At 45.2% G+C, this 12,627-nt stretch overlaps 1 protein-coding gene across 1 annotated transcript in view; it reads left to right on the plus strand.

Moving 5' to 3' along the window:
* The first annotated feature begins 614 nt into the window (after window positions 1-614).
* The window catches only part of LHFPL3 (LHFPL tetraspan subfamily member 3), a 246,720-nt gene continuing 234,707 nt past the window's right edge, over window positions 615-12,627 (plus strand). Inside the window, exon 1 of the mRNA XM_039571296.1 lies at window positions 615-1,257. Within this exon, the coding sequence (XP_039427230.1) occupies window positions 789-1,257 (469 nt within the window). The 5' untranslated portion in view covers window positions 615-788. The remainder of the gene's footprint in view (window positions 1,258-12,627) is intronic.

A 12,627-nucleotide genomic window follows, 5' to 3' on the forward strand; every position in this document is an offset into this window, starting at 1 on the left:
CCGAGGCGAGGAGCGGCCCCTGGGGATTCCTGCCTCCCCCGGGCTCCAGGCTTTGCCCAGAGGAGGTTTCCTTCAGCCGGGAGACAAGCGTCTCCGGCTCCCCCCGCGCCAGGGCAGGCACCGCCGCTCACCCGCCGCAGGGGACCCAGCAGGTGCCGCCCCCGGCTGGAGAGGGGATGATGTTTTGTGCGGGGACGGGAACACCACACACACGTTCTAAACTTTAGAACTCGCTGCCTGAACATGCCTCCCAGGACGCGCTGCAGGAGCAGCGGCGAGAGCGGGTCCGCTCGGCAGCCGCTGTCCCGGCCGGGAGAGGCGCCCGCGGGCTGAGGGGAGCCGCACACAGGGCTCGCCCTGCCCGCCCGGGGAAAGGGCGCCGGCGGCCCCCTCGCCCCCGCCTGCCGCCGCCACCACCTCCCCTCGGGGCCGGCCCTGACCCGTGCCCCCGCCGTGGCTGCGCAGGGCGGCGGGACGCCCGCGGCGGGCAGTGCGCGGGTGGCGCCCGGCGGCGGAGGGCGGGCTGCGGGGCGGGCGGTGCGCGGGGCTGGCGGCGCTGCGCTGCGCCCCGATAGGCGGCGGCGGGCGGTGTCGGTGCTGCCGCCGCTGCCGCGGCTGCTGGTGCTGGCGCGGAGCCGCTGAAGCCCGGCAGAGGGGCTAGCCGGCTCTCGCACGCAGCGGCGGCGGCGGAGCGCGTCGCGTCGAGCGGAGCGAGCGGGGAGGAGGAGGAGAAGGAGGAGGAGGAGGAGGAGTAGGAGGAAGGGGAGGGGGGTATCTTCTCGGCGAGGATGCCCGGAGCGGCTGCAGGGACGGCGGCTACAGGAGCAGGCTCGTCAGGAGCGGTAGCAGCGGGGATGCTCCCAGCTCAGGAGGCGGCCAAGATCTACCACACCAACTACGTGAGGAACTCGCGGGCCATCGGCGTGCTCTGGGCCATCTTCACCATCTGCTTTGCCATCGTCAACGTGGTGTGCTTCATCCAGCCGTACTGGATCGGGGACGGCGTGGACACCCCGCAGGCGGGCTACTTCGGGCTCTTCCACTACTGCATCGGCAACGGCTTCAGCCGGGAACTCACCTGCCGGGGCAGCTTCACGGACTTCTCCAGCCTACCCTCGGGAGCCTTCAAAGCTGCGTCCTTCTTCATCGGGCTCTCGATGATGCTCATCATCGCCTGCATCGTCTGCTTCATCCTCTTCTTCTTCTGCAACACAGCCACTGTCTACAAGATCTGTGCCTGGATGCAGCTGACCTCGGGTGAGTGGAGGCAGCGGCCCCGGTGCTGGGGGGCTCCGCGCTGCACTGCCCTGCCCGGCACAGCCCGGCCCGGCCCGAGGGGCACGGGCGGCTCTGGACAAACTTGCGGCGCCGGTGCGGGTCAGGAGGGAGTCGGGGAGCGGCGGGGGACGGGTGGGGAGGGCCGGGGGTGGCCCGCCGGGGCAGGCCGGGAGAGGGTGTTTGGGGTGCCGCGACACATCGGCAGCGTCGCAGAGCGGTGCCGGTGCCTGTCCCGGGCCGCCCCGCCGCCTGCCTGGGCGTGGGCCAAGTCAGGCTCAGCCGCAGCTCCTCGCACCCCTCCGAGAGTCGCCCGGGGGAGCTGCCTGGTTTCGGTCTGTGAACCGACCCGTGGGCTTCCAGCAGCTCCAGGGACGGCGGGCGGCGGCGGGCGGCAGCGGGCGGGTGTCCTCCAGCGCGTAGTCTGTTGTAAAGGTCAGGAGAAAATGGCAGTGGGGACACTTCGAGCAGGCGACGGTGGATGAAGGCAGCTGTCCGCCTGTTGGAGCTTCGTCCCAGTCCCATCTGGCCAAGGCAGAGCCCACTTCGGCTCCGTGGGAGGGGTTGGCGAGGTCTTTTTGCTAGCGAACTGGAAGGGCAGCTGAGGTCGTTGGATGTGGCATGCACGAGTTTTGGTTGTGGTCTGTTTCACTTGTTCACAAGGTTTATTTTCCACTGTATGTTAGGAGTGTAGAGAAAAAGAATTTATTTCAGTTGCTGATTTTGTCTCAGAAGATCTCCTGACTTCATTTGACTTTCCCCATCACATCCAGTGTCTCCCTGGGGAAAGCGTATAGTAAGAAAGAGGGAGAACACCAAGACATATCTTTCTGCATTTCCAGCACAGCTTTCCCTCTGAGTTAGCAGAGAGCTGGTTATTTGTGTGCAGCTGGGAGGATAAGGAGAAAACAGTGGTCTGTAGAATTAAGATAGTAATATAAGCAGTTTTAGCAAGACAGAAAATATTAATTCTTCAATCATTTGGAAAAAAGGGGCTAAAATCGAAGCATACCTGTTACATGTCCTCCTGGTAAAACCCTGAAACTGAGAAGTTTTGAAATAAGCAGGAATGAGGTGTTAGGGAAACATAGCAAAATGTCACCAAAATGGGCTCACAATCACTTTTTCAGTCCCCTTAATTGACCTACATTCGTTTCAGTTTCCAAGCAAAAATTCTTTTGAGTTTTTTACTGAACAGCTTCAGCATTATTCAATTTGCCACCTAGTCCATGAGACTTTGTGGAATTTGCTGGTTTGTATGAAACAGCTTTAGCCATTTCTCTCGCTGCTGGTGTTTTTCTGTGTGCTATTATACATTTTTATACTGTTTCCATCACTGAAGTGTCCTGGTAATTTCTTTCTGTATCATTTGGGGAGTGATCTGAAGGCGCTTGAGGTTGGTAGGTTTTCCCCCAATTCCAGCAAGTCTAGTTTTACATTCACTATCTCTGCGCTGGGAACCCTCTTGGATGCTGGTGGCTTCTCTGATACGGTCTGGTTAATTGTACAGAGTCATGTCACTTGGCTCTGCGCAGAGTTTCATTTTTGCACCACTGATGTCTCCTCTGCTCCATTAAGGACTTTCTGCTTCCAGCTGTCTCCTCTCCTTATGGCTCTGCTGCTAAAAGGTGCCATGAATACTCAGTTTTGATACATTTCAGCATGTTTTGTTCATGTCCAGTATGCAGTAGGACAGCACAATTGCCAAATCCCTTGCACTTTCCAACACCAATATCTATTTATATGGTTGCACTTCTTCATGCCAGGAGACGCTAGTGCATAGTAGATAAAATGAATCCGATTCCTTTACTGCATTTCTGTACAGGTGAATAATAATGTTTAGAAACCCCCACATGCAACTGGTCTACTGGAGCCCAAGGAGTCTATACCATGCTGCACATGTGCAGGTGTGACTGGAGATACGTTTTCAGGCAAAGCAACACAGAATTTTTGACATCTCCGAAGCTGGTAGATGCACTGTTGCCATTAAAAGTCAAAAAAAGGAGCTTTATGTCAGCAGAAGAATCACTTCTCAGACTGCTTCCCTCCAAAACTAATAAGGGAATACATGCATAGCCAAGTGGTTGTTTGCTGTGTTTCCCAATTTGTACACGAATGCCCTGGAAGAATTACAGCAATGCTGGGTGTTGAAAGAACCTGACTTCATTGGTTGCTGAATGTTTTACCTTAATTCAGTATTTACCTCACTGTTCATTTCTGTATTACTTAAAAAAGTTTCCTCAAGGGAGAAAAAACCACCAAAAAGTCCATATTGGTTCGGGTTGCATCCTTTGAAGAAGAAAACAAAGGTGGTGGGACAGAAGGAAAACTTAGAGTAAAATGTGCAGGACAGGAGTGTTAAAATGGTATTTTTTCTTTGAGCTCTATGACCTACTTCTGTTATTAGTTTACTGTTTGGAGAGTAAAAGTAATAAATAATAGTAATCCTAAAATGCTTATCTCACAAAAACCAATATAGTAATGTCATCTACATATGCATATAGTTCTGTGTAGTACAGGAACAAAATTGAATCTGAAGTAGTGAAATAAAGAAGCATGTGAATATAGCTTTGATTTTGCTTGCTATTATGTACCTTCATAGTGTTAGCATTTGGTTAGGTCATATAATACTTAAAATGGATGCAATTAAAATCTTGTTAGAATCAGGTTTCTGACTTGGGATCATGCTTGATTTAGGATTGCAAATAAAAGCTTAAGAACTTATTTCTTTAGAAGAAAGATTTTGATCACAGTCTGTCTTGCATGAGTCATTTTAAATTGTCAGCATGATATAGCTCTTGTTTTGAAGAGGTGTTTTTTAAATAAGAAAAAGATAAACAATATCTTGGACACATACACTTTCAGTCCTTGTTGCTGTCTAATCATGTCTATGACTAGACATGTCTATGTCATGATAAAGAAGAAAAATCCTGAGAAAAAAGGTATTTCCTGTGTGTACATGAGTATAACATAGATTAGATAGCCTTATGATTTAGCTGTGGCTTAGACTGCTTTTTTTGTTCCGTGTGCATTATGCTGTCAGGGTACACTTAATACTTTGAGAGCCAGTGTTGGCAGTCTCGTTCTCCATCTCCTAACCTCCTCTTCTGCAACTGCAAAATCATAGGTACAAGCACTTGCATATGCACTTACCTAATTTGAGCAGCTGCATGAATACAAACTCTTGAAATCATTAGGAATTAGGTACTATTGTTCTTTATTACTCTACACCAAAATTTGCAGGAAACCTCACAAATAAAGATAATTCTTGAGATCTATCCCTGTATAGGTTAAGTAAACACTTCAGTTCTGTCATTGTGATTTTTTTCACTATTAGATATTTGTCATTACTTTTTTCCTTTACGAGGATGTTTCAAGTTATAAGAAAGAAAAAAATAAAGAAAACAAAAGAAAGGCATAAAAGTGTCCCATGGACAAGTAGGATGAAGCCAATATATAGGTTTTTCAAAAGACGCCTGAGCCCATGGCCACAGTAAGAGGACCGTTGAACAAAACATAAAAGCTCTGGCAAACCACAGTCCAGTGATCTGGCAAACCACAGATCCAGTAACATGGGCCCACAAAAGCATCAGACCATCATCTTGCCCTTTGTATTTTCAGTTCTCCAGCACTTGTTCTCAGGGACTTCCTCAGGTCGATCTTGGCATTTAAAAGCTCTTGCTGGATTTTTTTTTTTTTTTTGAGACTTTGGTCGCTTTTTGAACCTGTGCAAACTTCTAGCATTTACAGTGTTCCAGAGCTAGGAGTTCCACAGCTTGATACTGTGTGCTGTGTGAAGATTCAGAGGTTTTTGTGGTTTAAATCTTGTGCCTGCCAATTTCATTTGATCCTCTCAGCTCATGCATTGGAAGAGGCTGTGAACAGGGAACTTGGAGACACATCCCCTGTCCTGGCTCTGATTACACCTTTGTTGTATCCACTCAGTTACCTGTTATGAGGTCTTTGGCTTCTTAGTCAGTCCTTAGTTTTAGGTTGTACCAAACTTGTGATCATCCCTGCTGCCCTGCCTATTGCCACTTCCAGTCTGCTGTATCATCTCAGAGTCTGTGGGACCAGAGCTACACACAGTATTCAAGACAGACAAACCAGCCATTCATACAGTGACTTAATAACATTCTCTCTTCGTTCTTTATTCCTTTCCTAGTAATTAGTAATACTCGATTTTTCCCTGTTAGTGATCAGTGGGCTGATGTTTTCACACAACTGCCTATTATAATCCCAATATCTCAGTTCTGAAGTGGTAATAATCACCTTGGGGCACATAACTTTGTGTAGTTAGGTTTTTTCCCCCTTAAATAAATGACTTCATATTTATCTACATTGACTTTAATTTGACTTTTTATTGCCTAGTCATTCAGTATTGTAAAGTCCTTCTTCATAGTCAACCCTTATCGTAGCTACCCTGCATGAGTATCAGCAGCTAACTTTGTAACCTCACCATTTATCCTGTTTTCCAGCTCATTTATAAATAAGCAAGTAGCTCCCAAGTTCCAGCACAGATCCCTGCAGGATTCCACCACTGACCTCTCTCCACTTGAAAAATTGACAGTAGTGTCCTACCATCTGTTTCCAATTATTTATCCTTGCAAGGGCATTTATTTTTATCCTCTAGGAGTCTAGGTTTTTTAAGACTTACAAATGACAGATTCATCAAATGTCTTTTGGAAATCCAAGTAAACGTTGTTAGTGAAAACTCCATGGTGCACATTATTTTTTACTTCTTTGGAGAACTCTAGTAGTTTTGTGAAAAATTACTTCAAATAGTTGTATTGGCCCTACCTTACTTCCTTTCTTCACACAAATATGTCCTCTTTGTACACATGCTGGCATACACTGTTTCTTTCATGGTTTTACTGATTTACATGGTGCAGGCGTCGGTCTTTCTGTAGTTCCCCAGGTTTTCCCTGGACTTGTTTTAAACTGTTTTTTAAAACTGGTTTTCTATGACTCAACTGCCAGTTCTTTGAAGCCAGAGCAGCCATAATGAAGAGGTTATTACATGCCACAGTTAAAAGTTTGTTTAAAACAGGGAATTGTTTCAGAATGAAAAGGAGAAATTCCTCAGTGCAACTGTGTTGTTTGCCTTTATGCTTGAAATCAGTCTGCAGGACCAGGTGACTTTTATGTAAGAGTCTTAAAAGGCTTGACCTTGATGCTCTTGGAGCCTTTGTTACTGCTGTTTGACAGATCTTGGTATAGGGGTGAATTCTAGAAGGCTAGGAAAAAGCTAGCCTTGCACCAGTATTTGAACAGGGTGTCTCATGGAGTCAGACAAAGATCTTGTTTGTAGCCTCAGTATCCTTAACAATTTGTTGAGAGAGTCATTTACATTTATGGCTCCTGAACTTTGCAGGTGGCACAAAAATTATTTGTTTAATAAATGATAGTTATTTTTCTAATAAATTACAGTAAGGATAGCTAATTGCAGGGACTGATTTGGATGTCATAAAAACATGGGCTTATTTCTACAACTTTTGTTTTAATACACCGAATGCAGTGTAAGACTACTAAGAATCAGAATCATGGAATCACAGAACCATAGAATGCCCTGGGTTGGAAGGGACCTCAAAAATCATCCAGTTCCACCCCCCTGCCATGGGCAGGGACACCTTCCACTAGATCAGTTTGCTCGGAGCCCCATTCAACCTGGTCTTGAACACTCCCAGGGATGGGGCATCCAGAACTTCTCTGGGCAACCTGTTTCAGTGTTTCACCACCTTCACAGTAAAATATTTCTTCCCGATATGTAATCTAAACCTGCTTCTCAGTTTCAGTTTGAATCCATTCCCCCTTGTCCTGTCATTATGTTGCCTTGTCAATAGTTCCTCTCCATCTTTCTTGTAGGCTCCCTTTAGGCACTGGAAGTCCACAATTAGGTCACCCCAAAGCCTTCCAGGCTGAACAATCCCAGTTCTCTGAGCTTTTCCTTCACCTTTCCTCATAGGAGAGGTGCTGTATCCCTCTAATCAACTTCATGGCCCTTCTCTGGACTTGCTCCAAAAGGTTCATGTCCTTCCTGTGCTGGGGACCCCAGAGCTGGGTGCAGCACCACAGGTGGGGTCTCACCAGAGCAGAGCAGAGGGACAGAACCCAATTTAGAGAGAAGGATGTTGTGGGGACCATGTCAAGGCTTCACAGAAGTTCAGGTAAGTGACATCCATAGCCTTTCCCTTGTCCACTAATGTAGTCACCCCATCATAGAAGTCCACTGGGTTGGCCAGGCAGAACAGGCACTTGGTGAAGCCATGTTGGCTGTCCAAAATCACCTCCCTGTCCTTCATGTGCCGTGGCACAGCTTCTAGGACGATCTGTTCCATGATCTTTCCAGGCACAGCGGCTGACAGGTCTGTAGTTCGCAGGATCCTCCTTTCTACCTTTTTAAAGATGGGTACAATGTTTCCCATTTTCCAGTCACCTGGAACTTTCACCTGAGCCCTATGACTTTTCAGGTATCAGGGAGAGTGGCTTGGCAACTACACCAGCCAATTCCCTCAGGACTCTGGGATGCATCTCATCGGTTCCCACAGACTTACATATGTTCTGGCTAGTGGTCATGAACCTGACCTGTACTTGCAGTCGGAAGCATTTTGCTCTCCCAGCCCCTATCCTGCAATGCACGCTCTCAAGAGGTGTAGGAAGAGCGGTTGCCATTGAAGACTGAGGCAAAAAACAGTTGTTGAGTACCTCAGCTTTCTCCTTGTCCATTGTTACCAGTTTTCCAGCATTGCTGACCGGGGGCACATCTTCTTTGACCTTTTTTTCTGGTTAACACACCTGTAGAAGCACTTCTTGTTACTCTTTGCCAGGTTCAGTTCCTGCTTCAAAAAATGTAGGAGGTGTCCTACTGGTGGGAAAATTATGAAATTACATGTTATGGAAAACAGTTATTTAGAAGAGAAATTAGAGACTGTGGTAGATGGACATCTGTATGTGAGCTCTCACTGCAATGAAAAAGTCCAGTGTTGTCCCTAAATGTGTATTCAAAAAATGGGACTGCCTTTACCCATAGTGGTATCCATGCCTGTTCTGTCTAGGTCAAATATCTTTCAAGATGCCCTTTCAAGTATAAAGTAGAAAGAATCTCAGAACTGATTTAAATAAATGAAAGGAGAAGAGCTAAAAGGATGAATTTTCTTGCTATTCAAAAGAAGATTAAAAATTGACAGATGATGGCGTATGAGGACCTACAGGGGAAGATTTCAAGTCACGCAGGGCTCCTTAACTTGACAAATGCTGTGTTTGGAAGCTGAAGTTACACAAATTTGCATTAGCCATGAGGTATGTACATTTGTAACCTTTTAAGTTTCATTTTTCATTTGTTAATTGTCTTTACTAACTCACCAGAAGCAAAGGACCTTAACCAACAGTGCTTCCAGCTTTTGTTGCCACTAGGTACCCCACATGTAAAATGGGGAGGCACATGGGAGGCAAAAGGGAGAGGAAGACAAGTCCAGGAATACTGAGCAGGTTTTTGAGCTTGAGTTTCATCACTGATGCTGATTTTAACAAGAGCATTAACACCCTCACGCCACCTGCAGGGTGAGGTGACTGAAGTTATTTAGTGGTCTCTGAACAGTAGTGGGTGTTGGACCATCAGGAAGAAAATTCTGAAAAATCAGTGTTCTTGAAGGCTCTGACCATGGTATGATGAGTATTGCCTCTGCATTTTGGGGAAACAGGGTGCTGGAGCTGTGCAGGCGGGCAGGGAGCAGGGAAAGAGCCCAGTGCTCTCCTTGCCAACAAATGGACTGTCTCATCAAGCCTTTGAGGACATCTAATTCAAGCAGGCCTGGTGCATGTGCTTCTTTTTCCCAGAGGAGAAATCATGCTTCCAGTCCGATGTTCTGTATGTTAAGCTCCAGAGGAGAATTTCCCATTGGGTTTTAAAAAGAGATCCCTAGAGCCTTCCTCATCCTTGCCTGGGAATGCCCCATGGTAGCCTGTGCTCTGCTGCTGTCACACTGGCTGTGATGAGTATTACCATTGGGAAGTGCTTGTGCCCCCACATGATTCAGAAGGTTAGTTGGGGAGGTTGGAAAGATTACCTGAAGGTTTTAGTGGGAAGTTGTGGGTGAAGTGAGTGATGGGGCTGTGCAGCTTTTTCAGTTTCATTACTTTGACGTAAACATTTTAGTATACTTAATGCTTGTCTATAAAAACGAAGGTAAAAGGTGTATTGTGTGAACAGTGGAAATGAGGGAGAAATGCTGTGCCCAATGTCTTGTCTCTATTTCCCTAAATACTCTGTGCCCACAGTACCAAAAGTTCTCTCCTGCATCCTATGATCTCATGCCTTCAGTAGCTAAACTCTCCAGCTCCTCACAGGCTCCCCATCTATATAGTTGACAAAGGCACAGCATGTGCTATACCTGGCAGAAGGCTATTTGTCTGTTGGTTGCCATCAACCTCAAGATGTCCTCAAGTTGCCATCTAGATTTTTTAAAGGATAAACTATCCCTGTCTTTTCACTGGCGGGAAATTGGGATTCTTTCTGCTTCCAGCTTTTTCACAAAACTTGAATGAGTTTAGTGTCTTGGAGGCTTGTAGCATCAGTCAAATGTGGTTGAAATTGGTCATCAGGCTCAAAATCACACAGCCACATCGGTCTTGATCCCAGAGGTAACCTGTCTAAAATGTATCATGTAAGAAATGAATATCTTTTATTTGTATGAGTGATTTGAGATTTGGTAGCAAAATTTGTTTTTTGAAGGATAGAGGTATTTTGGGAATGGGGAAGAGATATTTTCTTTTGGTTTAGAGTGTAATAAAAATTTCAGCATCTTATGACTGTCCCAATTGCCTTTTATGAACATCCTGGGGGCTGTGGTCCACTGTTTGAAAAACAGTAAGATAACAGAATAGTAAGATATAAAAGGAAATTCATAAAGTTATCCAGGCTATTTGAGGACGAATACCATTTTACTGGGAAAAAGTATATGTGCTAGGGGAGAAAGAAACTGGGAGAGAGTTTAAAAGAGGAGAATATCACCTATTGAAATGTGGGGAGCTGAGAACGTGGATATGGTTAGGAAAGAGAAATGGGAGTGGGGTTTTGGAAAGTGGCTGGTGTCAGTGCAGCTCTATTTTCTTGCAGCTGAAGGAACATTGCTGGCATAGGGTACAGCTGCTGCTGAGTTCTTTCAGGGAATCCTTCTAAAAGTTTAATGAAGAAAATTGCTATATGCCACAATGAAGCCAGGAAGAGGGAAACATACGGATATTATCAGCAGTAAAAAGGCATAGAAGAAAAGAAGGCTAGATTTCAAACATGAAGGTTATTTTACCTTTTGAGAATTGAACCTTTTTAGCACTGTGGTATAAACAGCATTCGCTTTGATCTTGCAAACATAAAGACAGCAGACATATAAGAAGAGAAAATCTGTGGTACGATCAGATGGTGTGGACTCAATATTTGAAAACTAACAAGATCCGGCTGTGAGGAATGGCAGGGTCACAATACTGAGGCATCACAAAGGAAAAAATAAAAACATTTTTGCTCAGAAATGGTGAAATGAAAAAAAAGACATGAACAAGGCTATAGCCTGGAAAATCTGCAGAATTTGATAACATCAGTTGCTATCAGCATTGTTAAAAATGCAGTGGCAGCAGCATGACAGTGAATAGCTAGAATACGCATTACTGTGTGGAACAGTGTGCAGCTCCCAATTACTAAGAGAGAATTACGGCTAGAATCCTTAAAAAGGGAAATATAATAGACTTCAAGATCTATCTATTCTAAGAAAGATATTATCCACATTGGCATTCAGAGATGCAGAAGACTTGAAACAAGCTGGCCTTAGAATGAGAAGGTCATACTTACTGGGGGAAAAGGTTCCTTTATTTTCTCCTTGAGAAGCCAGATGCAAATTTATGAATTTCATTGATTTTAAAAGGTAGCTGATGGCGTCTGTGGAGAGCCTCTTTGACACAAGCACGTCATGTGCTATTTCAGAGAATATTATTCAATCAAGTAATTGAGAGTGCATCAGAAGGAGAAAGCTACTGAATAAATGGTTAGAAATAAATTACTACAAACAGTTGATGAGTTGTCACACATTCCACTTTCTTTATTTTTCTGGTTATCTTTCAAAAGGAAAAGTTTACAGAGAAGAAGGCTAGACATGCTGTACTTGCAAAGTCAAAGACAAATATTCTGAGTTCAGAGGTTCAGAAAACACTACTTGTGAAACCTTGGGAGGTTCTTTTGTCTACTTCTAGAAGTCAAAAGTCATGTGCCTTACTTTGCAGAAGTTGGTTGAATAAGGTGAGTGGTCTCATTCAATTGCCATGGCCAGGATGTGCCTTGTCCTGTCATGCTAAACCGTACCTCTGCAACCTACTATAGCTTATTGGTCATGGTGAACCTTGTGTGCAGCAGAAGTGTGAATAAAATAGGACAAGGTCCCTTAAGATCAGGGAAGATTTTTAGCAATGTCTCTTCCTCCTGATTGACCTTTTGCCTCTTCCTGTGGAATAACAGGTTTCTGCAGTGGCTGCAGAAGGTGAATGCTCCTCAGCTCCATGGAATTTCTTGATGGGGGCAAGAGCCTTGGAGAGGGTTGTTTTGCCCAGAGGTAACAGCTTGCAAGCATGAAACACCAACATAAATGATCCTGTGCCTCTTGGAGAGACATTTCTGCACTGAGCCATCTTAGCTTGCCAGGGCCCAACAAAAGATGTGGTTGCTTTGCCTGTAGCTGCAAATTAACCACGTCCAGAGTCCCCCTCTGCTGTAGAGTCAGCTGGCACACTGGCCATTGTCCATATTACTACATTTTTTACCTTTCTAAAACTGGGTCACTAGAATTATTCTGCCTGTTGGGAACTGTTCCTGGCATGTCCTATCTTGCAAACTGTGCCCTGGCAATATTTTGGAAGATTGTTAGATGGAACAGACTAAAACCACTCCTGTGACACATGCTGGGGGACAATTCTAACAATTTAGTAGCGTAGACAGTTGATTTTCAATGCCTGGGAATGCTCCCTGGTACTGCTTCATTTATCTGTGTAGACATAACCAATACGTAGCCAAGTTTCAAAATGAGGAGCTCAAGAATTATCTGTGCAGGAAAATTAAGGTCACATGAGATTTAGTATTTTATTTTGAATCAATTTATAACTGCAACTTAGTGCCATTGCATAAACTTCTGATTTGCTTTGTTTAAATTGACAACAAATAATCTCTGGCTGAAAAACTTACATGAAATGTAGTTACCTTTAAAACTAGACTTAGTAGTCACCTTGAAAAAGAAAGATGTTTATAACTTTTGGCAAGAGGAAGAAGTGATCAAAAATGCAGAACAAACCATAAAAAAGGGTTTTCACCTAGAG

Source organism: Corvus cornix, chromosome 1A, assembly GCF_000738735.6.
Source record: "Corvus cornix cornix isolate S_Up_H32 chromosome 1A, ASM73873v5, whole genome shotgun sequence".
Lineage (NCBI taxonomy): Eukaryota > Metazoa > Chordata > Aves > Passeriformes > Corvidae > Corvus > Corvus cornix.